Source organism: Colletotrichum acutatum (genome assembly GCF_030867785.1).
Source record: "Colletotrichum acutatum strain CBS 112980 chromosome Unknown BDZ83scaffold_17, whole genome shotgun sequence".
NCBI classification, from domain to species: Eukaryota; Fungi; Ascomycota; class Sordariomycetes; order Glomerellales; family Glomerellaceae; genus Colletotrichum; species Colletotrichum acutatum.
Window position 1 is genome coordinate 215,076 of NW_026849011.1, and position 26,092 is coordinate 241,167.

The following is a 26,092-nucleotide window of genomic DNA, read 5'->3' on the forward strand; positions in this document are numbered from 1 at the left end:
TCCCCCAGTGTCATTGAAAAGGATCCGCCGCCGTTTTTTTCTTGTTTCTCCAGGTTTCGCTGCTAGACTTTGAACCGCACCACCGCCCAATTGACGAACCACAAGGTGACTTGGTCCAGTGAGAGAAACACCAATTGCGCCCGCGTCACTAGCTTTCCCTCGGCTTCCCTCTCTCAAAGCGCACGAGGGAACGCAGCGAACCTAGGTACGCTCACGCCGACCTGGACGTTCCTTGCGGTAGTCCGGTTCACTAGAAAGGGACAATCCCAATCTACGACACGATCACGTACAGCATACACATACGCTCGCGCACATATTTCCGTAGACAAGATGAATACCTCGGCGTCACCTCTCGCGAGGAGTCTTCAGCGCAGCACGCGCAACCTCTCAAGGTGTCGATTCCGGGCTACACGTCCCGCTCAAGCAGGACTCGCCACCACGGCTACCACCAGCTCAACAACCCAGTCAAGAAGCACGACTGGCAGGATACCTTCTACACGGGGCTCTGCTGGCGTCGCAATCTTCAGGCCTCTTGGCGCACGCACTTTCACGACGAGTAGGACACGACGAAGCAATGAGGACGACGAATTTGATCCGGCAACGATTGAGCGTGAAGCAGATGAGGTCGATGTTGTCATTGTAGGCGGCGGTACGGAACCAGTCTACTCCCCACGCCCTCGTGCTATGTATCTTGTGTGTCTAGATCCCAATTGAGCTGACAATGCCTTCAACGCTCCAGGCCCCGCCGGTCTCAGCGCCGCGATCCGACTCAAGCAGCTCGCCAACGAAGCCGGCAACGAAGACTTCCGCGTCCTCCTACTCGAAAAGGCCGGCGAGATGGGCGCCCACATTCTCTCGGGCGCCGTCATCCAGCCCACGGCCATTGACGAGCTCATCCCGGACTGGTTGTCCGAGGACAACCCGGACCGCTTCGAGTACGCCACGCCCGCCGGCGGCGACCGCATGCGCTTCCTCACAAAGTCGGCCTCGATCCCCCTCCCGACCCCGCCGCAGATGCACAACGACGGGAACTACATTGTCTCGCTCAACCAGTTTACAAAGTGGCTGGGCGACCGCGCCGAGGAGCTCGGCGTTGAGGTGTACCCCGGGTTCGCCGCGTCGGAGGTGCTCTACAACGAGGTTGACGGCAGCGTTAAGGGCGTCGCGACAAACGATCTCGGTATCGGCCGCGACGGGAAGCCAAAGGACGCCTTTGAGCGCGGCATGGAGTTCCACGCGCGCTGCACGCTCTTCGCCGAGGGGTGCCACGGCAGCCTGAGCAAGCAGATCATTAAGAAGTTTGACCTGCGCCGCGACAGCCAGCACCAGACGTACGCGCTGGGAATCAAGGAGGTGTGGGAGGTGCAGCCGGAAAAGTTCCAAAAGGGGTCCATCACGCACTCCATGGGCTACCCGCTGTCCAAGGACCTGTACGGCGGCGGCTGGATGTACCATTTTGGGGATAACCTGGTCAGCATCGGCCTCGTCGTCGCGCTCGACTACGAGAACCCCTGGGTCTCGCCCTACGGCGAGTTCCAGAAGATGAAGCACCACCCCATGTACAAGGAGGTCCTCGAGGGCGGCAAGTGCCTCACGTACGGCGCGCGTGCGCTGATTGAGGGCGGGTTCCAGTCGATCCCCAAATGCGCGTTCCCCGGCGGCGCGCTGATTGGCGACTCGGCTGGATTCGTGAACCTGCCCAAGATCAAGGGTACGCACAATGCCATGAAGTCGGGCATGCTCGCCGCCGAGGCCGCCTTTAACGCACTCTCCTCGTCGTCCAGCAGCAGCGCGGTAGCGGAGGAGGGGGAGGGAGAGGACGCCGAGGAGAAGCCGCGCGACACCGTCTTCTTGTACGACTACGAAGACAAGCTTCGTGAATCCTCCATCTGGAAAGAACTCAAAGAAGTCCGCAACTTCCGCCCCTCATTCCACACCCCGCTGGGCCTGTACGGAGGCATCGCCTACTCCGGCCTCGAGGCGTACGTCCTGAAAGGTCGCGTCCCCTGGACGCTGAAGCACAAGACGCCGGACCACGCGGCGACGGGCAGCGCGGACAAGTTCCCCAAGATTGAGTACGCCAAGCCGGACGGCAAGATCTCGTTCGACATCCTCACGAGCGTCAGCCGCACGGGCACGAACCACGAGGAGGACCAGCCGGTGCACCTGCAGGTCAAGGACTGGGAGAAGCACACGCGGGAGACGTGGCCCAAGTTCAAGGGCGTCGAGAACCGGTTCTGTCCGGCTGGCGTGTATGAGTATGTTGAGGACGAGACCAAGGAGCTTGGGGTGCGGTTCCAGATTAACGCGCAAAAGTACGTTTTCCTCCCCTTTATTGCTCTGCTACCACGAAAGGACGTTTGACTGACTCTATTGTCTACAGCTGCATCCACTGCAAGACGTGCGACATCAAGGCGCCGAACCAGGATATTAATTGGCAGGTCCCGCAGGGCGGCGAGGGTCCCAAGTACTACATGTCATGAGACGATTTTTGTATATCCGTCAGCATCATGGTTGGGAGTATCTACTACCGGACAAAAAAGGCTGTCATCTGTGTGGTCAAAGACCGTCATATCTTTTTTTATCAGATCAACCAAGGACTATCTACCGGTCGAGCAGGGATCTATTCATACGATAGTACTCAAGACAGCGGAGGAGATACGAGATATGCAAGGGGTGGCTGAGAGTATGGGCTTTGAACGTATAGAAGCCTCTTCCCGAATACAATACCGGTGTCAATGGGGTGTTGTGTTACTGGTATAGGGAGCATGCTGTATTTGCAGTCGGAATATCCGGTCCACTATGAGTACAAGGCAAAATATCATGACAAAGAAAATTTGGAGGTTTGCCATGTGATTTCGCAAAGACCGTCTAGCAATCCAAACCACCAGCATTAGCAGCAGCAACAGCAACAGCAATTGACTACGCAGTACGGATATCCTTATCGGTCCGCATCGGTAAAGAAGGATTGCAACGGTACCCTTACTTCACCAAGTTCAGTTTGTATTGAATGACGACACGCGAGTGTTCCCGTCTGGGCTGGCAAGCTAGCCCCGACTTGGAGCGTGTGTGTGCGCGCGTGCCGAGTGTGTGGCATATCAGACGAATGCCCAACACGTCCTTGCCTGCATTGACGGAGAGAAGTTCTGGAAAGACAAAGGGGCGCGATAAAGGCAAGGGGTCCCGACTGTCGCGACGTCGTTCCCGTCGGCTCGTGATTGATGATGGATGGTATGGTATGGATGAAGATAATATGTACTTGCGTACCCATACGTGAAGAGCGGAAAGGTGGAGGGATGGGCCATTGCTGAATCAAGTCGACACTCACATCGCGCGCGAGAGAGAGAGAGAGAGAGAGTCCCTGCAGGAAAATAACATTTCTTCCAGGTCGTGCTCAAGTTGCGACTGTGCGTAGTGGTACCCGATCGGAGGTAGACCCCGACTCGGGCGGAATGCGGGAATGGGGGGGGGGAGGTGGGAAGGGGGTGGAAGGGAACGACATCGGAGACAACCAAGGGTGTGATGCGAACTTGCGAGACACTTGTGGTTCATGAACTCCATGCGTTGGGCGAGGCTGGAACGGGGAGGAGGGGAGCCCAAGACTTGTCTACGGGACACATTGCAAGATCTCGAGAATGCGGGCTCAGTGCCCGTCTCAGTGGCTGGAGTATGTCCTTTCAAGTTGGACAAGCGTTATTTTGAATCTTTATTTTGATCTCGGTCTGATGGCGTGCTTTGCGTGCCAGTTGATTGAGTCGTGTAGCTTCTTTGGGGGTTGTTTGGTTTCTTACGTTTAGTTGGGAACTCTAGGTCAGTTGCTACCGCTGCCGCTGCCCAAAGCGAGGAGAATTTGCAGTGCGATGGGCAGCCAAACCTTGGGCGTCGCGATGGAGGCAGAAATAGGATACGAAGTAGGTGCGGATAGTGATACAGCGTGACAGAGTCTCAGGGAGTGGTGGTGCCAAGTTCGAGGGTGAGGGTGAGGGTAAGCCACCTCCATGTTCCAACGAGGCTGTCGGACTTACATAGTATGAGTTTGATGTTTGAAGTTGCATGAGTCGCAGCACCGATGGAGCTTTGGCAGGGCCCGCAAGGCCGAGATGCGGCCTTAAAACCGTATAGAAAAGCAAGCACCTGGCAAGCAGCGCCAGCAAGCAGCAGCTGTAAGCACGAGGTCGGGGTGTGAAAGAAAAAGGAAAAAACTTGGCCTGAGGTTTTGGAGCAATGGGGCTCACACATGCATGAGTCGCGAGGGCAAAGCCGAAGACGTGGACAAAGTACCTCGACTTGGGGATGGATCCAGAGGTACTTCCGAGTGCACGGACCATTGCCCCAGTCTCGCGAGAGCCCTGGTACCCGATACCTTGTTGTAAGATTGCAATAAAATTTGCATCTGTATTATTGCTGCAAGCGCCCTTTCTCTGCATCCATGGCGAAGCAACGCCCAGCCATGCTTGGGCTAGGGCGACGTCAAGCGGACACAAAAGGTCGAGTTGAAGAGGTGCTGGCGGTTGTTGAGCGAACTTACACGATGTTCATGTCTCTTGGGGGGAAAGGCAAGCCGCCAAAGGACCATCTTGGCTGGGTGTAGACAGAGTTTTCCATCGGGCGAAAGTTCGGGTTCCATAGAGATAGAGTCCCCAGTGGTGGGCCGCGGCGTGGCAAGGCTCGCGTACCCAGTACCTTTACGCGCCAGTCCTGTTGCGGGGGCCTGGGGGCCTGGGGGCCTGGTGGGAGGAGTGGGAGGCGAGCGAGCGACAAACACGCACCATTGATCAGACTGGCAGACCCAGCCCTTTTTCTCAATGCTTTTCCCCAGTCTCCCGTCTCCCGTCTCCCTCCTTGCCAATGGCTGACCACTGGCCGATTGGAGCCGCCGGTCTGAAGTCAATGACTCACACTTCGCAAGCCGTCTGTTTGCTGCCACGGCCCATAAATTCCTGCCAACAGGCCGCGAATGCCCGAAAGCAGTGCAGGCGCCATGAAAAATAGCTGCCGTTTTCGCGTTCCTGCCTGGTGGTCATGACGGTCCCTTTTGTTCCTTGTTGTTCGGTCCCCGCGTTTGTGTGTCGTGTCCTCGCGTCCGGGCGACATGCCAACAACGTGATCTGGTGACCCTTCTGACAGGTTTGACGGCGAGGCCGTTCACTCCTGTTGCTGTTCTTGCCGCTGCCGCCGCTTTGCACTGACAGAGCTCGTGTCGGAGGTGATCGTCAGTGAGGCCATCAAAGTAGGGGGCAGGCTCAGCGTTTCAGAGCGCTAGCGTGTGGTTGGAGACTGAGTGAAGAGGGTTGGAAGAAGGAGAGAAAACCCTTGGGTTGCTGGGACGAGAGGATTGGAAAAAATCATAAAAAGGGGGGAGGGGAGGGGGGGCAAGTCAGAAAGGGGTGAGGAAGGAAGGGGGGCCCAGTCGGTGTCAATCCAGGCCAACACCCCCCAGTGGTTGGGCTCTGCCACTCTGGATCTCCTGGAGTCGTGGTGGGTGTGCTGCAGCTGCCAAAGAGAATGACTGACGCGGCGCTGAGGAGCCTGTTGGTGCCTGCCTGGTTCATGTTGCTGGGCTTGCCTGGGACATATCGGTATCCGTACGGGGAGTACTCTGACTATGGCTAGACAGACGGACGGGTCTGGCAGACTGGCGTGACTGGGAAGGAGGAAGAAGCGAGCGGAATGTCGGAATGGGTCGGCAGGTCGTGGGTTACGGGTAGCGTTTGTGGTAGCGGCACCCGTACGAGGTAGCGCCGCCAGTGGGATTTTGCATTTGGTTGGCGTCCAGATGGTCTTGACACGGCCCACGGCCTATTACCCGGCTGGATTTTGGGAGGGTTTTGGGCTGAGCTGTCGCGGGATGCAGAGCGGTGCGGCATCCGTAGTCCGTACTGCGTGGTATGAGCAAATGAAGACGCGCCATTCGTTCCGAGTCCTCTGTTTGAGCCCATGGTTGGAGCGAATGAAATCGTCGTCATTCTTCTGTCAGATGTGGTTGGTTTCGCCGTCATGTCAGTCTTTTTGCTGTTGCTGCTGAGTGCTGACCCGTCGCGTCGTGAGGCCGTGGCGAGTAGTGATGAAAAGAGTGTCGCATTCTGACAGGTGTGTGAAAGCTATGTTCGTGGTTGGGGAAGCGGTAGATCAAGGTCGCAGTTTGTCCACAGGTCCGAAATGAAAGCGAGGAAGAAAAAAGAGCTTGCGATCGGAGTGGATGATCACGCCGGGTTGCGTCGACGGAAGAACGAGGGAGGACCGACTGGAAAAAGTGTGGCCATCAGGGATGGGCCAGGAAGGTAAGCGAGTCGAGTCACAGCTGGCAGGGGGGGCAACGATGGCCAAAAAAGAAAAGGAAAAAAGATAAAATAGAAGGGCAAGAAAGCAGGCTCCGGGGCAACAGATTACAAGACAAAAAAAAGAGAGGATGGCAGAAGATGGCAGAAGATGGCAGATGATGATGACATGGGATCCATCAGGAAGGGCATCTCAGCCTCTGTGGTAAAGGGACGTCCAAGAGCTGGTCAGTGGCAGGTTTGGCAGCTGTGAGAAGGGCGCGCCAGAGGCAAGTGAGAGGCAAAGCAACGCAAGGAGAGGCAAATGATTCAATCAAGAAAGACTGGAAGGCGTGGAACTGGGAAGGTAAGCACTGGCCAGAATGCATTGTCGCAAAGAAAAAAAGAAAAAAGAAGAGCGACTTGGGTGAAAATCAATGGATTTCACAATGCAAAGTAGAGAGACCTTGGACGCGGTGCTGCGATACTTCAGGGGCTGGGGTGGTCACGGCAGGGGTACATGGGGACAAGAAGGAGATAAAATGAAGATTTTCCGAGATGCTGATTGGGTGCAGGCCCTTAGCGTGGCCGCTAAGCACGAGCAATGTCAAGCAGGACCAACCGCCACGGCGCACTGGCTGCCTGGGGCCCCTGGGTTGTGTGGCAGGGGGGTGTCGTTGAGGCGACTGCTCAGGTAGGCCATGGCCAAAATTATAAAGAGGCAGGCCTCCCTCCAACCCGCTTGTTTCGAAATTCTTGCGCGGAAGCTCCGACCGACGGCCTTGCGTAGTCATCCATTCACGTTCGGCCTTTCTAATTTTCCTTCTCCACCCCCACTCAATCCATCCCCAATCCTCCAATCACGACTCAGAGATACGATTTCGCGTCGTCATCGTCATCGCAGCATCACAAGTCCGATATCCACGATAGACACATCTGCTGTCATCAACCTACCCTCTACTTCCTCGCGATCCTTCTGGACAACAAAGCTCGCTGTCGCGATTCTTGTGTCCACATCTCGGAAGTCGACTTTTACTCTCTCTTCCTCTCCCTATTAACCAACCGACGAACCCGTCAACCCTCAGAACCTCCAGGCGGAATACCTTCTTAACTGAAAGTGTCCCCCCCGGATCTCGTACTCTGAGACGAGAAAAGAACTGGAATACGTTCCTTTCGAGACATCTTCGTCAAACTTCCCGCGCGAGCCCCTTCCGACGACGCACAAGGTCGAGAACGAGTCCGCTGCACTCTGTAGACATCGCACGCGCCGTCGCCGAATAGAGACACCGTGCTTTGAACTGTGACGAGGTATCCAGAGACGTCGAGTTGATTGCTGGTATCTGGGTCATTCGCGACATCACCGAAGCGACGCCTACGAAATCCACGACCTTCTCGTCGACCTACCTCACTTGATCCATTTGCCTCCCGTACCCGCCGCTGTCACAAGCTCGGCACTGATCGCAAAAAAGTCGCATCGCAAGATACTCGCGCATACCTACCTACCTACTGTCCAGCAGATATTGTAGGGGAGACATTTATTTGTTCATCTCCATCGACTGGTATGCCCTCCTTCCTCTTCCTTCCTCTCCTATCATGGTTGGCGTGCCTTCCTCCATGTGCCTACCCATTTCTGTCGTGTCTTTCCATCTACCACAGAGCGGTGGGGTGTGGCTGGCGCTTGTGATTGGCCCCCCAACCTCCGAACATAAATAATCCCGCCTCTTTCACTTCACCAAAACTTCCCATCAACACAATATCGCCGAGCTTGATCCACTTTCACATCGTTACATTATCACTTGACATTCGCCAATCTTGGAGCAGCGTTTCGTACCCTTATCATTACTACAATCGCTTCGAGAAACGAGACTAATTCGCAAGGCTTCAGATCTGCTCTTGCCCTCGGTTTCAGGTCATCATCCATCTACCGCAATCATGGAGGCGATTCAGACCCATCCCACGAGTGCGGCGCAGGCCAAGGCTTTCACCGCGCCTGGCTCCCTCTCATTCCCCGGCGGCGCTCACGAGCTTCCTCCCCAGGCGAACGGCGATAAGGCGGCCGTCAATGGACAAATCCCTGTGCCCAACGGCCAGCAGCCTGCAAATGGTACCGGGGTGACGCCCGCGACACCTGCTGCGACGCCGGCCGCGACACAGGGTGGCAGTGGCTTGACTCCTACGTTGCAGTATGTATATCACGAGTGATCTTTTTTTTTGCTCAATGAGGCTTATCTCGCCTACTCAAGGAACATCGTTGCCACGGTAAACTTGGATTGCCGCCTGGACCTCAAGACGATTGCCCTGCATGCGAGAAACGCAGAGTACAACCCTAAGGTGAGATGAGACAACTCTTGATTCAAGTCACACTGTCGCTGACTCTTCATCCATAGCGTTTCGCTGCCGTCATCATGCGTATTCGTGAGCCCAAGACCACTGCCCTGATCTTCGCTTCCGGCAAGATGGTCGTCACCGGTGCCAAGTCTGAGGATGACTCGAAGCTTGCATCCCGCAAGTACGCCCGTATCATCCAGAAGCTTGGCTTCAACGCCAAGTTCACGGACTTCAAGATTCAGAATATTGTCGGCTCTTGCGATATCAAGTTCCCCATTCGCTTGGAGGGTCTCGCTTCGCGCCATCACAACTTCAGTTCTTACGAGCCTGAACTGTTCCCTGGTCTCATCTACCGCATGATCAAGCCCAAGATTGTGCTTCTCATCTTCGTCAGCGGTAAGATCGTCCTTACCGGTGCCAAGGTGCGCGAGGAGATTTACCAGGCCTTCGAGATGATCTATCCCGTGCTTCAGGGTAAGTACCTTTCCACCACTTCGAGCCTTTATCCACTAACTCTTCTCCAGATTTCCGCAAGGTCTAAACAGACCCTTGAACACAAGGATAGGTCATCGACCCAGTCGATGTACTACTATCACCACACACATCAAAACCGACATTGTACGACTAGACAACCTTTTTTCACGATACCACGAATTCTTTTTCGCACACAATCCAAAAAAAATCGAGCGTCCGTCACCTGGCAACAAGGCCGTGACCCAAGTCATTGACACTCGTCCTGCTTCACTTTTTTCTGCTGCATTGCATTGGCGTTGGTACAGGAGGTAACCTGGGCCGGAAGTTTCCGGTCGGGTGGTTGATTGAAATGAAAAGAATAAGATTTCTCATTCCGCGGCACTACATAGACTGCTCGTGGCACCGTCGACGGCAGATGCGCAGGTCGACTTTCGCCGTTCTTTAATGGACTCGACTTAGATGCATGGGGGTCTCAGACCGAATGGGGGATGAATAACGGGGATGGGACGGAGTTGAAGTTGCCACCTGGACAGTAGGTCGGGAGGGACTGTTGGTGGAAGGTGGGAAACCGGTTTTGCAATGAACGTTGCCTAGTTTTAAGGCGACATGACCGATCACTCAAGTCTTACTCTACGTTTAGTCTGCGAGTTTGATTCGAGTGGACAAGTCGGCATTATTTTTTAGTACAATGCCATCACCCGGTTTCTATTCCAATTCTTGTGCCTGTCCTGTGAGGGTGACTAGTAACCACTGCATCTACTGATTACTCTGACATGTGCTCATTGCGTATAACAATCTTGAGACTAACAGCTACTTCAACGCATGTTTTGTCCCCTGCAGCATTCGACACAAGTTCAAGACTATACATTTTCAACAGCTCTATCTCCACGGTTGCTACATGGTATCTACCTACCTACATTCAGCATGTACCTACATCGATATGAGTATATACCCGGATGGGTGGATGTTATGTTTCTCGCGTCTACAACTTTGCTTGCTCCTGCTTCAGCAAGAGACCAGGGATACCTCCTCGGCTCCCGTCCTCCGTCATGATGTGCTCGTACAGGTCCGTCACGTCCGCCTTGCTCTTGACCTCCCTCCACCGCCACTTTTCGCTAAACACCTCGTCGCCGCGGCCCTCGAGCACGTTTACGATTTCGCGACCGAGCACGGGCAAGAACTTGAAGCCGTGGCCGCTGCCGCCGGTGGCGACGAAGAGGTTGCGGGCGGTGGGGTGGTGGCAGACGAGGAAGTCGCCCGTCTGGGTGTCGGTGTACCAGCACAGGCGGGTGTGGACAAAGGGGCGGTCGTGGATGGCGGGGATGGGGACGATGGTGCGGACTGCTTTGCGGAGGGCGGCGACGCCTTCGGCGGGGAATTTGAGGTTCGCGTCGGTGAGGTGGGTTGCGGGGAGGGAGACTGTTGACTTTGTCGAGGGCGGGGTTGAGGGCGATGGGTGTGGGATGGCGGTCGGGTTGAGGTAGCCGAAGGCGTGGCGGGCGACTTTGAGTTGCAGGCCCGAAGGGGGGATCATGAAGAGGCCGGTGCTGAAGTTGAGGGTGACGGGCATCTTGCGGAGGACCTCGAGCTCGGACGGGGTGATGTCGATGTAGCCCACGGCCTGGCCCGTGGCGATGGCCTGGCCGGAGAGGTCTACGAGGGCGCCCGTCCAGGCGCCGGCTGCGACGATGACGAGGTCGGCAGAGAGGACGGAGCCGTCTTGGAGGGTTGCGCCTGTGACGGTCGACTTGTCGAGTGTGTAGTTTAGGCGGGTCGCGACGCCCGAGACGAAGGTGACGCGGTTGAGGGCCACGACTTTGCGCGCGAGGTAGGACATTGATGCGCCGGCGTCGGCCCAGCCCGCGAGCGGGTTGATGTAGCCCCATGTGCCGGGGGCCTCGGGGGTGCCGAGGTAGTCCTTGATAGCTGTGGGCGTGGGCAGCTCCTTGATGATCTTGTCGCCGTCCTTGCCTGCCAGGGAGACGACGTTGTTGTAGCTTTCGCGGACGTATTCGAGAGACGTCTTCTTGGCCTTTTGCTTGGCGTCGGCGTTGGTCTTTGCCGCTGAAGCGGAGGAGGAGGAAAAGTACGAGGTCGAGGCCGTGGCGACGGGGTCAGCGACGAGGCAGAGGCCGGACTGGCTGTAGCGGCCCTCCGCGCCGAGGTCAGAAGGGTGGGAGGTCTTGCGCCATTCTGTCTGGGCCTCGGCGGCGAGGGTCGCGTAGGCTGGGTCGGCGTAGTCTGCGCGGATGATGCGGGAGGAGTCGACGGAAGCGGCGTCCTCGCTGGGGCCGGGGATCGGAGAGCGGTCGAGGACTGTGATCTTTGTGGAGGCGTAGCGTGGGCGCTGGGCGAGCTCGTAGGCTGTGGTCAGGCCGAAGACGCCGGAGCCGATGATCAGGATGGAGGAGGGCGCTGGCTCTGTCGCCGCCGCCGCCGCCGCCGCCGGGTCGGAGGGCATCTTGTGTCTCGTCTGTTGTTGGTGTCTGTGGGAGAGGCTATGTCGTGAACGGAGTTTCGTATGCTATCGGAGCGGGTACCCGGCGCGGGAGCGGGAGGCAGGGAGGTCACAAGGGGTAAGGTAGAGGTACTTTTGAAAACTTTTGAAGCCAAAGGGGCAAGAGAGAAACATTACCTTAAAAAATGCGACGGACAGGATAGGACGAAGAAATAATAGTGCGGGTCGATCTCTGAGAGTGGAAATTGGCGGTGCGGAAAGCTCACCGCACGCGGCCACACGTACGAGGGAAGGGCGTTATCGGAGGTCAAATTTTTTTTCCCTTTCCTCTGCTGGGGAGTCTGGGCTAGGTCATCGAATGGGTGGGAGGTCGGTAGCGTCTCCCGACTCCCGGGGGTAAGGTAGGTCTCGCGTCGACTTGCTCGCTGGAAATGGCGTCGGCGGGGTCATTCCATCGGTGTATCGTAAGTTTTTCCTCACCCCCGGACGAGGGACAGACCTGGTAGTTTGTTGGAGTGCGGGCTGGCTTGGCGGGGGCGCCGACCGGTGTCTTTTTTCTCCCATTTTCTGCCTTCCCCTGCGACCAGGAGTAGGAGGGGGGAAGTCTGGAGGGGTCATCATGTAAGGTCAATGGCGTTGGTGGGGGTTCCACCAGTTGGGAATAGTCGGGATCGGTAAGGTTGGTTTGCAGGTCGGCCGACACTTGCATGAAGGGAAAGGTTTGGCGATGGGTTAGGTGTTGCGGCAGTGCGATACGGACGTGGTCGCGTGGTTTTTGAACCCGGACAGGCTTGGCTTTTCCGATGTAGGCGGCGGGTGGGTGAATGTGTCGGTTCTCTTCTCACTCAAGAGGAAAACGGCAATTGACGATGGTGAGCATAGCAGAGCTTTGATGTTCCTCGACTCCCACTCGGCGATGAGCGATGGTTGATGGGAGATAATCGACGTCATCCTGGGAGGCAATGTAATGGCGGGAAATGAAATCAGTGCGCTGGGCTTGCCGGGTTGAGCTCAAATAGCCGCCATGGTCCCCCAACTCGGATGAAAAACTGCCTTTTGCCCTGTGTTTTGCGTCCACGAGTGCAGGCTGGCGCCCTCGCCCCCTTAGCCCCGTTCAGGCCCGATAAATGTCATCCAACAATATCAGGCCCAATGGTCTAGAGGTATGATTCGCCCTTCGGGTATAAAAACCCTTCAGCACAGCTTGAATGGGCGAGGCCCCGCGTTCGAATCGCGGTTGGGCCCCTGATAACTTTTGCCATTTCAATATTTTTGCCATCTAAACGATAATCATTGATCCATGACGATTTGAGGTATCAGACGTCGATTAATTACGAAGGTGATGAAATAGAGAGAATGGAGCCAAGGAGAACGGTAGGCAAGTAGCAGAAACCAGGCAATCCAACCAAGCCTTGATTGAGCTGTGCCATGCCAAACAGAGAGGTCCAATGTTCCACTATTGGCTGTTATGCATCGCCTGAGCACGCACAGCAAGCACAGCAGCAGGTCCAGTCAGATATCACATCACCACAAGGCTGACTTAATCATGACCGTTGGGCTTCTAAACAAGGGAACGTTGATGCAACCTGGACCATGGCCAGCCCAGCCCAGCCCACCATTCCTTACCTCACGGCTCTTTGTACCAAGACCGTATGAATCCTATTGCTCTTCCCACCGCCCACACCGTGCGGGGTTCGTGGTCACATCCCCGCTTTCAGCTGTCCCACGCTGTCTTCCCTGTCTCAAACCACCTCTCACTCACCCAAATCTTCCTTCACAAACAAAATCCCGTCACCCAAAAGCAGACAACCACATATAAAAAAAAATGGTGAGATTCGGATCGCCAGTCTTGTATGAGAGACTATCAATGAGCTGCAGCTAACATGCGTTTGACAGGCTGCACAGTTGACCCAAGAGCAAAGGGCGCAGTACAAGGAGGTGTTTGACCTCTTCGTAAGTTCTCACTCACCCCTCCGAGCTCTCTCCGTCACTTGGGCTGCCTCAATGCCCCTCACTCCCCCTTTCCACCTTTCCCATCAGGCTGGCGGCGCATTGTGTACAGCTTGGGCAACAAATTCCTCAAACCTCAAATCAAGCATCTTTACTAACGACTTGTCTGCGCGAAATAGGACAAGGATGGGACAGGTTAGTTTTATAGACTCCCATGAACCCTTTATGTTTTTGGTTTGCTTCGCCTCTTTCTATCGGCAAACTGGGGGGTCATTGAAACTCGACTCGAACCCTCTTTCGCAGGATGAGCGCGGGAAGAGGGGAGCTGGTTCAGACCCCTTTTTTTCCATCTCATCTTGCGCTTTTCATTTTATACCCTTTTTGTTTTATATGCGATACCTCTACTACTTCTTTTCCATCCCATCAACGGAAATTGACATTGTCCCTGCAGGTGACATCACTGCCCAGGAGCTTGGCGAGGTGATGAGGTCCCTGGGCCTCAACCCCAGCGACACCGAGTTGAACGACATGGTCAACGAGGTCGACGCCGACAACAACGGCACCATTGACTTCAATGGTGAGGTTTTCCTCAAGATGCTCCTCTGGGACATGTTATGCTGACGAGACTTTGCTCTCCAGAGTTCCTCAACTTGATGGCGCAAAAGGTGCAGGTCGGCGACGCCGAGGAGGAGCTCAAGAACGCATTCAAGGTGTTTGACCGCGACGGCAGCGGCACCATCTCGGCCGAGGAGCTGCGCCACGTTCTCACCTCGCTCGGTGAGAACATGACTGCGGCGGAGATTGACGAGATGATCCAAATGGCCGACAAGGATGGCGATGGGTCAATTGACTGTAAGAGGCCTCCCATTTTTCCCCTCTCTACCTCAACATTGGGTAACGTGGTGGTGATGCTAACTTTGTTTACTTGCAGACGATGAGTTCGCCTCGATCATGATGAGAGAGTAAAGAAAAGGAGGACAAAAAGGGGGGCTTGTGGGTTTCTTGGCGGTGATATCCATCGTTCAGTATTTTTTTTCTTTGGGTTTCTGGTCCGGTTATGTGGGTAGAGCGAAATCTGCCTAGTTTCTCTTTGGACCTCTGGGTTGGTCTCAATATCACGACACTCTCACGATGTGGGATCTTGAAATGATCGACAACAAACAGCTGTCCCCTTTTGGTTCTTGTGATCAGTTTCCCTTCAGGGTTGGCACGCCCAGTGGTCTTGTCATCGGGCGAAGAAAGTCTTTTCAGGTGGCTACTGTGAGGCCGTGCTGATACCGCGCCACCATGTTAACTGGATTCAAGGCTGTTGTTGACCACTGACCTTGACATTACTTGTGTTTGGCTTATAATTCACGGAGAATGTCCAAGAAGGATCATGACGCTCATTTTCTGTGCAAAATACCAGGGCACAGATGTTGGCGGTCTGATCTCGGCTCGGGACTCTCGCAAAGCAAAGCAACGGCTACTGGCAGAGGAGACTGTCCGAGAACGAATGTCCATCTTTCTCTTGCTATTCCATGCCCGAGGCATCCAGGTAGCCAACCCCGGCCGGCAAGGAGTATAAGTATCGGCCTTGCGTCCTCTTCTAGTCGAAAGTCTCAGACAGACAATATTGCCAGAGGATTAAGGGTTATGTTATACCCAGTTCGAAGTCCAGTTTGGTGAAGAGCCAGCCGAACTATATTGCCAGAGGAGGACAAACAACTTCTGTTTGTGTCTGTCCAAAACTTCCGTGTACTGAAATGTCGTTGCTGGGGGATATGCTTGTTATTCGCGGTTATCTCACGCTGGAGTATTCTCGGGCGTATCATCGGTGGGTACCGAAGAAATGGTGTTGACGCTCAATGAGTGTCTGTACGAAAAAATGTTCAAATGCCATGAGAGTGTGAGAAAAGGATATGGTAAGGGGCGTCGGCAAGTTAGGTTCTTCCATTCGAAGCTCCAAGTCAAAAAGGGCAAAATGTCAGCCTCACCTCTGGCTCTGAGGCATCACAAAACACCAGGCCCAAAGGGTTGCCCGTCCACACCGCCCTGCTTCGCACCTTCCCATCCACACATCGTTCACGAGAAGAAGCCTTATCACCCCCCTCAATCCCATTCCTATCACCAGCACAGCAGGCGCCCCCTAGGTCGGGGGTCAGGTCAAACTGTGGCGTGGGTGGTGGAATGGTTTCATGGTCAACAACTTTCGCCAACCAGCCTACTCGACGACAGGCTCAGCGCAGACGAGTTTCCGAGTTCGAGTCCCATCATTAGCACCAGAGATTTAGCCCCGAGTTCGGCACCGGAGGGGGGGTGGGGCTGAACTCTTTTGTCTTTTTAAATATTTTGACATTTAGTCATTGCAGAAAGAGAGGGTGTCTTGCCCACCCTCAAATACATTCGCACAAATATCACTGCCTCCCTTGAGAAATGATGGAGATAGGGCAATAGGCGATATGTTATCGGCTATAGTTTTGGTCATACTGCATCACGTGAGTCCTTGCTCCTATTTCTGTAGCTGCTGGCTTCGCCTCGCTACGCCGGGAGCTTAAGGGACCTGATCGACTGTAGCAGGGAGTTAGTCTTCATTATCTATCAGAAGGTTTTCATCCCAAGGCGAATACCCCACCGAAGATGAGAGGAAGAGCTAAAGTAGATATCGAGGGAGACTGGGGAGGAGCAATTAGATCAGCGACGTCCAATATAAAAGCATCCGTTAGATGATTGGAATTGGTTCTAGAGAGAAAAAATTACGCTTTGATAACGACTGAATAGAAATTCATCTAGCCTCCCAGAATGACTGTTTGGAACATGTGCCTGACTTTGGCAGTTTCCAATATTTGGCGACTCCCCATGCGAGAAACAGTACTTTTCAACAACCTCCAGGCAGTTGTATACTACCATTGCGGCTCTGCTTTGATAGGAATCACCACATCAAGATGTCTTGGTTGATCCCAAAAGGAAGCGGCGTGCGGTGGTTCGGTTCTCCATGACCAGACGGCCTGATCTTGATGAATCAGAAACCCCATATCCATCCCGTTTATATCCTTCACTTCCACGACAAGTTTAGCCCTCCATTTAGGGTTGGGAGAATCGTCTTGGAATCTAATCTGTCCCTCCCAATTCCCCCAAGGATTCTTGTTGCGCTCTTTTCCCATCCTGAAAATTCACTCCAATGAGTGACCAAGATGCGATATTGGAGGCGGAAGAAGTCAAAGATGCTGTAAATGAATTGGAGAAATCAACTATCGAAGAGAACGGTTCGTTGAACAAATCCTTGCCGCCACTGCGTGAATTCATCAATGGTGTCTACCCGCGGTAAGAAATATTCCCTGCTTGGGGGTGTCGGTCCGCGTTCAAAAGTTGTGTGGTACATTAATCTCATCCATTCGGTGCGAGCTATGAGCTCGAATGGACGGGTGGGACCTCCATGCCCTTCTTCCTGGACGTGTTGGGAAAGAACATCGGTCGAGTTGGCTGCGTCCATGTTGTTGAGATGTATAGCAGCGTCCATCTTAGTAAGGTGAGATGTGTTGAAGAGTCTCTTTGCCGGATACAGTGCTGCCGCAGGTATAGAGTAAGATGTGTCAGGAGAGGCCTACTGATATCGGTTAGTATCTTTGTCGTTCTCAGCAATTTGGAGCAGGTCTTATCTGGGATGGAGAAGGTGATGTGGTGACATATCAAAAGTCGGGCTGTGTCGCTCTTCTTTGTACCCGAGAGACATCTCCGTATGCAACAGCCTAGATTGGGCGCGCACTTTTCCGTGACTTCTATACCTTTTCTTCGTGGCTTGAAGCATCTGCTGAAGCTGTGAACTTAATAACACATCGCATCGTACCAGCAAGTAGACCCCAGGGTGAAGTACACACAAGGTGCGAAGTTAGGAAAGTGTGGCTTGAGATTCGTCAAGCCACATCAGCAAGTGGCAGTATCTAAGACAGTGCGAGGATTCCAACGTGTTTCTTCTCAACACAGTGCATACCGCGACAGCTCCGCGGGCGCACTTACAGAGCACTGCGTCGGACTTCTTCTACAACTTCACGAATGCCGTCAACTGCGATGCACGATCGCGCACCTCCCGATCTCGGAAGATTCCCACTCAAACCGACTATGCGATAAGAAGTTCCACAGCTATACCGGTAGCGATGTCATCGGCGAAAGACCTTGTCGAATTTCCCGACGTGGAGGCGAAGCTCCAGAAACCATCCAAGCAATCCGCGTTCGAGAAACAGAGAGCCGAAGCCGAAGCTAAAAAGGCCCGCGAGGCTGCCGAGACCGCCGCAGTTTACCAGGACTTTGTCAAGAGTTTTGATCACGATGATGACGACGACCCGAGAACCGGCCGGTTTGGCTCAATGCCTTCACAAAGACCCCAGCCCAAGGTCCCTGGGTTTGGCGGCGCTCCGTTGGGCGCACCTGCACCATCTAGGCGACACTTTGGCGCATCCAATCCCAAGAGCGGCCCAGGTAGTCTAGGTCCTACTCCGAGCTTCAAGAGCGGTCCGGGAAGCTTGGGACCTCCGCCTGGCTCGCTTGGAAGGAAGAGGGGTTTCGACGCATACCGACAGGAGAGGGACAGAGATGGCCGGCTCGGGTTCGAGGAAAGGGAGGAACCGAGTTCGGTCGTCAAGGTTTTCCACAACAGTGACGACGAGGACGAAGCCAAATCAGACTCGAGAGCCGAGGAAGTCGCAGTGGCTAGGCCCACGTTGCGTCTTTCTCAGTTGCCGCCTGGAACATCGCCTGCCTTCATCAAATCACTGATTCCGACAAGTCTTAATGTCGAACACGTTAAGATTCTACCACCTATGGGACCTCCGGGCACGGAGAAGAAATGCGCCGTGGCCATTGTCACACTATCGCCAGACACGCCGGCAACAGAACTGGATGCAGTCGTGAGCTCGCTGCAAAATCGCTACCTGGGTTACGGCTGTTACTTGTCATTGCACCGGCACCTATCCTCAACAGTAGCAACCGCGACAACATCGACACTGGGTGGCACATCTGCCGGATCGCAGCCTTTTGGTGCCAAGCCTGTGTCGCAGCCGACGGCACCCGGTAACGCGACAACACAGCATGCCTTCCATCGCGGCTTTGCGCCGCCAACCTCGTATGGCCCAAATATAGGTGGATCAATTAACCGGAGCAGTATCCTTCACGTGGCTGTCAAGCCTCCAAACGATGTAAAGATGGTACACCTCATCAACAGGACCATCGAGTCGGTTCTCGAGCATGGCGTGGAATTTGAGGCGTTGCTCATGAGCCGCCCCGAGGTTCAACGGGAGGAGAAATGGGCTTGGATTTGGGACGCTCGCAGCGAAGGAGGTATCTGGTACCGATGGCGGTTATGGGAGATCGTCACGGGAGCGTCTGCTCGGAGCAATAAGGGACGGTATCTACCACTTTTCGACGGCAGCCATGCCTGGAAAGCTCCAGAGAAAGGTCTACCGTTCGAGTTCGTCACAGAACTTGACGAGTTCGTATCCGACTCGGAGTATAACTCCTCAGATGACGAGGACTTTGACGGGGAGAATCGCGAGAACCAGGCTCAGGGGCCTGAAGCAGAGGCTACCTTCCTGAATCCCCTCGACAAAGCAAAGCTTACCCATCTCTTATCTCGTTTGCCCACAACTTTATCCAAGATTCGAAAAGGAGATGTCGCCCGAGTTACAGCGTTCGCGCTGACGCACGCAAGCCGGGGTGCCAAAGAGGTCGTCGACATGATTGTCTCGAACGTCGAGAAGCCCTTTGCACTAACGACGGCCAACCCAGAGTTTCAGTCGAATGGCAAAGAGAAGGGAAGACAAAGGGACGACTCAGAGCCGCCTGAAGCTGAGCCGGAAGAGAAAGCCGAGAAGGAGGGCCCTGACACCAGCGGCGCAAGCCTTGTGGGCCTATATGTTGTCAGCGACGTGCTATCCGCCTCCTCTAGTAGCGGTATTCAGCGCGCTTGGCGGTATCGACAGATCTTCGAAGGAGCACTCAAAGAGCGCAATATTTTTGAGGGTCTGGGGCTGATGGCTGAGAAGCTAAACTGGGGCCGATTACGGGCTGAGAAGTGGAAACGAAGCGTTGGTCTAGTCCTGAGCCTCTGGGAAGGTTGGTGTGTCTTTCCGACGGAGAGTCAGGAGTTATTTGCCAAAACTTTCGAAAACCCGCCATCTTCAAAGTCACAAGAGCAAATTGAAGATGACGCAGCCAAGAAGGGTAGATGGAAGGTGGTTGAGAAGACCTCGCTGCCGGCCGCTGATGTTGCCACAACGAGCACCCTTTCTCAGAGAGCGCCAGAGCCAACAGCTGACAAGGAGGAGGAGGAGGATGTCGAAGGCGAGCCAATGGACGAGGAAGATGTTGCCGGAGAACCCATGGAAGAAGACGATGTCATGGGCGAACCAATGAGCGAGGAGGATGTGGAGGGTGAGCCCATGGTGGATGATGATGTCGAGGGGGAGCCGATGGAAGAGGACGCAACCGAAACGGCAAAGGATCAGTCACCGTCAGGCAAGGCCAGCAGCAAGGTAGAAGGAACGGCAGAGGCCGCGAAGACTGACGACGCCCCCACTGTCGGACGTTTGCAATTATCAACCCAGCCGAAGGGACAGCCTCGGAAAAGGATGAGAGCAGTGGACATGTTTGCTAACTCTGGGGATTCGGATGAGGGAAACTAAGCGCGCGTGGCGGACGCAGGCGCTGGTTCTGGAAGTAGGCCAAGACGACACCAGGGGCGAGACGGCGGGCTTGGACGATTGATAAAAAGTGCTCACCCTATGAAGATCCAGGGTTTATCTGAAGAATAGTATTGCAAACGCATGTGTCTTGACTGGGCCGTGAGCGGGACGGGGTATATGTGGAAGGGGAATATGGCAGCCGTCCTGCAGAAGGACGACGGGGCGGCCGTCCAAGTTTGGGCTGCCCGATGCCGCTTAGAGAGAGCGTGGCATGGCAATGCATAAAGGGCGATGGGCAGACAAGTCCATACGGATGGATATATGAAAGGGACGAGATATGACGGCACAATAAGTGAAGCGTCGGGTTGGCGGGTTGGCGGGTTCATCATGGCGTGGAGGTGACGGCAGTAATTGACACTGCAAGACATATCTATGAGAGCCGGCCATGTATTACAGGTCTCTCTTTCTCGCTTTTAGCACAATATATCCAGCCCTGCGCCAAAAGTTGCGGCGGAGAAGGACGAGAGAAGCCGTCTTGATGCCAACAACACAGGCGAACCTCCAATGCCGGCGAAATGCGGTTACATCACAAAATGTCCCACCACGGGGTACCTTTTTTCGGAGCGCTACTCCTGCACAGCCATGGATACGCATTCTTCGTATGAAGTGGTCTCTTGTTGGTAGGCTCAAAGTCGATAGAGAGAGGAGAGGGAGGGGTGGTGCCAGGTCGTTCGCAACAACCGGCCGTCTCGTTGTGAATTTTTGGTGGTGCTGCCCGGATCCGGCCAATCAAAACTTGCTCACTTCCCTTGCCTCTCGAGCCTCTGACGGTGGAGTATGTAGTCGGTGTTTTTTTTTTTTTTTTCTTAACTTGCTCGCTCCCACCCTCCTTACGGTGACTGCGGTGTTCCTCACCTTTCTCCCACGCTCGAATTTCCTGATGTAGAGAGCCTGGCCGTGGGAGTACGCATTCTTTTATGGGTTGATTTGTAGGTCCCTCGGAATGCTTGGGCTCTGGGAAATCTGTGGCGCGATATCCGTGCGGGTTTGTCGTTGGTGTGTAGACGACTAACACGGGGAGGATAACGGGCCAACTCAGGCTGGTGAGGCTGGGCCGACCGCGGACTCGGCACCGACTCGCGGGAGTGAGGGGAGCAGGCCCGTCAGACGGTCAGCGGTAATATTTGAGTAAGTGGGATGGAAAGTGCGTGTGTGGTCGCACAGGATCTCGAAGTCTGGACCCTTGACTTTGATCTTACAGATCCTCTGATGATGGAGCGAACATGTCAAGATGCAAGAATGGCATGAAGAAGAAATATGACCCAGAGGGCCTGCTTTCAGGCTTCTCATATACTGTGCAAAGAAACTGGATACGGAGAGTAAGGAAACGGGGAGTCGGTACTAAACGGCGATCCAGAGTTAGCTTCTTATCGAGGGCAGCGTATCCCGGCAGAGAAGAAAGAGCACGCGGCTTATTCGAATAGCCGGAGCTTTGTCTTGCTAGTCCGCCACATCTCTCTCACGTCTTTCTTTCTGATCCCTTTTCCGATGCGATGCGACATGTCTTGTGCTGGTAGGTGTTATATGTACCTTAGCATCGTACTGTGAGGGAGATAGACGCTCGGGACGCTTCTGCGGCGAACGCCATGTCGACGTGGGAAGCGCGCCGCCTCCAGGCCGTAGATTACGGGCTTGAGGTAAAGTCCCAACCGCGCCCGGCTTACCATTCTAAGTAGACGCAGCAAAGGCGAGTGGTGCTGCTGGGTTGGCCCTGCTATTGTGTCGGGTTACGTGCCTTAGAGTTGGTTAGAAAGTTGCCGTCAAAAAAAGCTTGCCCCGAAGAGAAAGTGAGGGAGGCAGACAGAGAGACAGGACCATCCAGAGTCATCCCATGTCCAATTCTTATGAGGCATTGAGGTAGGCATTGAGGGACCATGGACATGACTGGGGCTCTGATTGTAAGACGAGGTTGAGGTGGCATAGCCGGAAAGGGCATCTGTGTATGGACTTGTCCCTTGGGCCTAGGTATACGGACAGACATGGCATGCTGTCTGTGATGAGAGCTGCAGACAGACCCCTCTTCCCGCCCGGGCTTACATCACGGATTCCGACGTAAGCATATCTCACTGGGCACTGAGAATTCGGTATCTGTATTCGTACCCTCAATGAATGATCTTTGTAATCCATGTGTCGAGTATCCGAGCAAGGCAGAAAGTGAACCAGGCGGCGGACAGCGAGCGAGGCATGTACCTTAGTAAACCCCCGCACGTGGGGCTGTTTCGATGCGCTACCGGGATACCGTCCCTCACCTGGCTCGCTCACCCCCCTCCCGCCCGCCGCGCCCCATCCATTGCCTAGCAAATGCCCACCACCGCTGTTGCTCGTGCTTTTCTCGGTCCATCGCTGCTGGGGCTTGGAACTGGAACTCACCTCACAGGCTCACACTGGGCTGGACTAGACGATGCCAAGGACCAAGGTAGGACATCGAGCATAGGGGCCGCTAGTGCTGGTCAGGGACCCAAGACTACCCGAGGGGAGGCAAGTGCCTAGGTTTGGGTTGGGAATTGTTTTCTTGCTGAATTCGGATCGGGGGAAGGAGTGAGGAGCAGAGAGGAAAGAAGGGACCTGCCTCGACTGCCTCAAATCAAGTTATAACCACGTTACGTACCTAAACTCGACTCAAGCAGGTGCTGCTGGTGTTGTTCCTTCCTCAGTCGCAGTGGGCTATCCATACAGGCCAAACCCCGTCTCCCCCGACGCCGACGTCCTGTCCACCTCAAACGGTCCACTGGGCCGTTTCCTGTTTCCATGGACCGTCGCTGTTTCTGCCCTCTCTGCTACTGCTAATCCGCCTTTGTGGCTTTGTCTTCCCTGACCACCACCACCACCTCATCCCTCCACCACGCACTACACACTACGGATACCTTACCTTACGTACCAGGGCAGCTAAGGTAAAGGTAGCAACGATTCCACTGCTTTGCCGACCCGGCGCTTCTCTCTGATCTCCGAGTCCTGTCTACTTCCATTTCATTCAATACCCAGAAACCCGCCCTTACGACCCCCCGGCCTTTGCGCGCAGCTTTAAACCTCTTCACGCTCGAAACGCCACTCGTTTCTCTTGCCAATCCCCAGCTCTTCCAATCCCGCATTCCTCACCTCGACATCGTTACCGGATTGCTTTGCGCTGGAAGCCTCGACGACCCATCTTACCGCCCACGCCCGCTCACCCATCACATGGCCTTTCTCGTCCGTTGAGCCGATTTCACCCATCGTTGCCGGATACATAGCTTGCTTGCTTGCGTCGTGAACAAGCTCACCAGAGAGACCGACCCGCAGCGACCGCGACCCAAGCGACGACCAGAACCGACACTCGACGACCGCCGCCGCCGCACCTTGAGAGCTGGCTCCCGCCTTCATGTTCCACGCCGCTGCTCACTCCCACCGTCCGAGGTCTATTGGGGCCGAAGCCTGAGCGAGCGACATTCATCGCAGCTTTTACTCTTGCAATTACCTTTCTTGAGAAAACTGTAGTCTCTACCGCAACTTGGGTAATCGCCAAAATTTACACCCGCCCTCACGGTACCACAGCAACCTTGAGAGCCACCCCCACCACAGCCCACCATGCCGCTCATCAACGGCCAGAAGATGGCTTGGTAAGTCGCAACGTCCTCTTTCTTGCGTCCCTGTCCTCCTTCATTTCACATTTTCCTCGCTGTGTCTATCTTCGCCGTTTCACGACTTGCGATGTCTCCGAGCACTGATGGAATTCCGCGTCCCACTTTCCGCTGGACCCTGAGCTGACCATTTCACCCTCCGCTGTCCAGCGAGCCATGCATCCGTGGTCATCGCTCCACCAAATGCACCCATGCGAATGAACGCTTGATGGTCCCCGTCCGAAAGCCCGGCAGACCATTGAGCACATGTCCTCACCCGCCCTCCCGCGGTTGCGGCTGTGGTAGTGTAACGGCCGCCATCCCGAGAAAGCAGAAATGCGGCTGCGGCTCCAGCAACGCCGGAACCCCCGCAGAATCCCCCAGTGTCATCAAGGCAGAATCGCCGGCGAGCGATGTCCCGCCAATGTCTCCGACCAAGGCATCCGCCGCCTCCTTTCGTATACAGAAGTCTGCCCCCAAGGCGGCCAGTCGCAAGCAGTCGTTCGACCCCGTGAACCTCGAGAGGATGGATGCCACCAATATCAACATATTGCCGCCATACGACATGGCCCAAGCGAATCACATGCCACACGCCAATGGTGGCGTACCGGGCATGCCCACACCGAGAAATGGGATGGAGTACGGCGGTATGACCATGATGGGCGGCGTTAACGGCGGTTTCCACCAACCCATCATGTATCCAATGTTCCCACAGCAGATGCCTGCGCCCATGTTCCCCCCGGGAGCCGCCATGTCGATGCCTCAGCCAAATACCGTACCATCAGCCGTCAACACCTCGCAGACTGCGACAACGCCTACTACGATGGCAGCAGCGTCGAATGGGGGATCTTGCTGCTCAGGAAAGACAAATGGGACGCCAAAGCCTGCCCCTCCGCCGTCGCTGAAGAGCACCAGCACGGGTGGCTCATGTTGCTCAGGGCCCAGCAAAGCCGAGGGGAACTCAACACAGCCTTCTAGTGTTAGCTCGAGCCCCAAGACGCAGCCAAAGCCTAAGACGGGCGGTTGTTGCTCTAGCAAGGCGCCTGCGATAGACACAAACGTACATCATATGCCCAACGGTCATATGTCGCCGTCGAGCGCCATAGCCATGTCGCCTTTCCAGACACCTACCGCAATGCCCCAGGGCATGTTCAACTCATACTTCCAACCCACGATTTTCACATACCCGCCACAATACGGATCTTGGATGTCACCGCTACAGCCTGCACAGTGGAAGCAGCAGATGGAGGCGCAGCAGTATGGTCAATCAATCCCGCAGCCGGCCGCGTACGGCATGCCGAACTCGCTGTTCACCTCAGATGGTACAACTCCGATGATGCCCGAATCAACATCACACATGTGTAGCTGTGGCGACGGCTGCCAGTGTGTGGGCTGCGCGGCTCACCCTTACAACGATGCGACGCAAGACTACGTGCGATCTGCATACACCAGTATGTTGGACGACTCTTATGGAATGACGAATGGTACGAATGGCACGAACGGCACGAATGGACACTTGGAGACGGCAACGACCAACGGGACTGGCGCCCGCGGAATGGACGTACACACCAATGGCGAAAACGGTGGTTCTCCTGCTGGGCCGCAAACACCTTCCGATGGAGCCTCAGTATTGAGTGAAGAGCAGGCACTGTCGGCGAACGACTTCTTCTTCGTGACTTATCCGTTCAATGGTGACGGGTGCGCTGGGGAGACGTCGTCATGTCCATGCGGCGACGATTGTCAGTGCCTCGGCTGCTCGATACACAATAATTCGCCCATACCCGACTCAGGATGAGGTGGGTTCGGGTGTGTCGAGCTGGGGTCCGCAAAAGATTAGGTTTTGCGGAATGTTTTACCCTCGACGATGGATACGAAGGAGTCTTTTGGAAGGTCGGCATTGTTCAGCCGTTTTCGACTTGCATACGCGGTGTTTGGAACGATACCCTCTACTGGCTGCATCATAGTACTGATAGAATACGTACTTGTTCATAGAACGTCTGACGATCCGGTGATTGACTTCGAAACAGAAACTATTCAACCTTTACCTTGGTTACCTTGCACAGTGAAGCCAAGAATGAGCTGGGAACCATAAATCTTGGGCCGAGACAGCTGTAATTGACAGTCGATAATGCCCGGGCTTAAGTGCCGTGAACCAAACATTAATTTCGGAGTTGTTGTAGGCAGGAGAGGGGAATTCGGCACGGTGTGTGCTGCCTTCCGGCGCCGAAGTTGGGGTACCCACTGCTCCGGTCCCCAGGGCAGCCACGCCGCGAGACCAGGGGAGTGAGTCTCCAACTTTTTTCTTACCGTCAGGAC

At 55.0% G+C, this 26,092-nt stretch overlaps 9 protein-coding genes and 1 non-coding gene across 10 annotated transcripts; 7 read left to right on the forward strand and 3 right to left on the reverse strand.

Annotated features, from left to right (window-relative positions):
- Positions 1–330: 330 nt before the first annotated feature.
- Positions 331–2,483, forward strand: BDZ83DRAFT_570590 (electron transfer flavoprotein-ubiquinone oxidoreductase; the record flags this gene model as incomplete). The annotated part of the gene is made up of 3 exons (XM_060504321.1): positions 331–649; positions 740–2,315; positions 2,384–2,483. The coding sequence occupies 3 exons, from the start codon at positions 331–333 to the stop codon at positions 2,481–2,483; spliced, it is 1,995 nt and encodes a 664-aa protein (XP_060368493.1).
- Positions 2,484–3,811: 1,328 nt separating this feature from the next.
- On the reverse strand, positions 3,812–4,605 carry BDZ83DRAFT_648701 (uncharacterized protein; the record flags this gene model as incomplete). Its single annotated transcript, XM_060510206.1, is given in 3 exon segments — positions 3,812–4,012; positions 4,026–4,134; positions 4,529–4,605. The coding sequence occupies 3 exon segments, from the start codon at positions 4,603–4,605 to the stop codon at positions 3,812–3,814; spliced, it is 387 nt and encodes a 128-aa protein (XP_060368494.1).
- A 3,584-nt stretch (positions 4,606–8,189) lies between these two features.
- BDZ83DRAFT_648702 (transcription factor) lies at positions 8,190–9,126 on the forward strand (the record flags this gene model as incomplete). The annotated part of the gene is made up of 4 exons (XM_060510207.1): positions 8,190–8,440; positions 8,501–8,588; positions 8,645–9,059; positions 9,110–9,126. The coding sequence occupies 4 exons, from the start codon at positions 8,190–8,192 to the stop codon at positions 9,124–9,126; spliced, it is 771 nt and encodes a 256-aa protein (XP_060368495.1).
- A 915-nt stretch (positions 9,127–10,041) lies between these two features.
- On the reverse strand, positions 10,042–11,520 carry BDZ83DRAFT_749148 (FAD dependent oxidoreductase; the record flags this gene model as incomplete). The annotated part of the gene is made up of 1 exon (XM_060513727.1): positions 10,042–11,520. One exon carries the CDS (start codon positions 11,518–11,520, stop codon positions 10,042–10,044), a length of 1,479 nt encoding a protein of 492 aa, XP_060368496.1.
- Positions 11,521–12,663: 1,143 nt separating this feature from the next.
- Positions 12,664–12,762, forward strand: BDZ83DRAFT_t70. Its single transcript has one exon. It is a non-coding gene; the product is annotated as a tRNA-Pro (tRNA).
- Positions 12,763–13,342: 580 nt separating this feature from the next.
- On the forward strand, positions 13,343–14,433 carry BDZ83DRAFT_648704 (calmodulin; the record flags this gene model as incomplete). The annotated part of the gene is made up of 6 exons (XM_060510208.1): positions 13,343–13,345; positions 13,414–13,470; positions 13,647–13,662; positions 13,919–14,044; positions 14,107–14,319; positions 14,399–14,433. 6 exons carry the CDS (start codon positions 13,343–13,345, stop codon positions 14,431–14,433), a joined length of 450 nt encoding a protein of 149 aa, XP_060368497.1.
- A 2,194-nt stretch (positions 14,434–16,627) lies between these two features.
- Positions 16,628–20,123, forward strand: BDZ83DRAFT_648705 (uncharacterized protein; the record flags this gene model as incomplete). The annotated part of the gene is made up of 3 exons (XM_060510209.1): positions 16,628–16,770; positions 17,068–17,119; positions 17,466–20,123. The coding sequence occupies 3 exons, from the start codon at positions 16,628–16,630 to the stop codon at positions 20,121–20,123; spliced, it is 2,853 nt and encodes a 950-aa protein (XP_060368498.1).
- A 1,020-nt stretch (positions 20,124–21,143) lies between these two features.
- BDZ83DRAFT_128249 (uncharacterized protein) lies at positions 21,144–21,937 on the reverse strand. The gene is made up of 2 exons (XM_060501196.1): positions 21,848–21,937; positions 21,144–21,524 (listed from the first exon to the last, which is right to left on the reverse strand). Exons 1-2 carry the CDS (start codon positions 21,848–21,850, stop codon positions 21,219–21,221), a joined length of 309 nt encoding a protein of 102 aa, XP_060368499.1. The 5' UTR covers positions 21,851–21,937; the 3' UTR covers positions 21,144–21,218.
- Positions 21,938–22,484: 547 nt separating this feature from the next.
- Positions 22,485–22,998, forward strand: BDZ83DRAFT_648706 (uncharacterized protein; the record flags this gene model as incomplete). Its single annotated transcript, XM_060510210.1, has 2 exons — positions 22,485–22,599; positions 22,811–22,998. 2 exons carry the CDS (start codon positions 22,485–22,487, stop codon positions 22,996–22,998), a joined length of 303 nt encoding a protein of 100 aa, XP_060368500.1.
- A 782-nt stretch (positions 22,999–23,780) lies between these two features.
- BDZ83DRAFT_609250 (uncharacterized protein) lies at positions 23,781–25,817 on the forward strand. Its single transcript, XM_060507520.1, has one exon. It carries the CDS (start codon positions 24,006–24,008, stop codon positions 25,569–25,571), a length of 1,566 nt encoding a protein of 521 aa, XP_060368501.1. The 5' UTR covers positions 23,781–24,005; the 3' UTR covers positions 25,572–25,817.
- The last annotated feature ends 275 nt before the right edge of the window (positions 25,818–26,092 follow it).

Coding starts and splice junctions, on each gene's coding strand:
- BDZ83DRAFT_609250 (XM_060507520.1), top strand. CDS start 24,006: ATGGTCCCCGTCCGAAAGCCCGGCAGACCATTGAGCACATGTCCTCAC.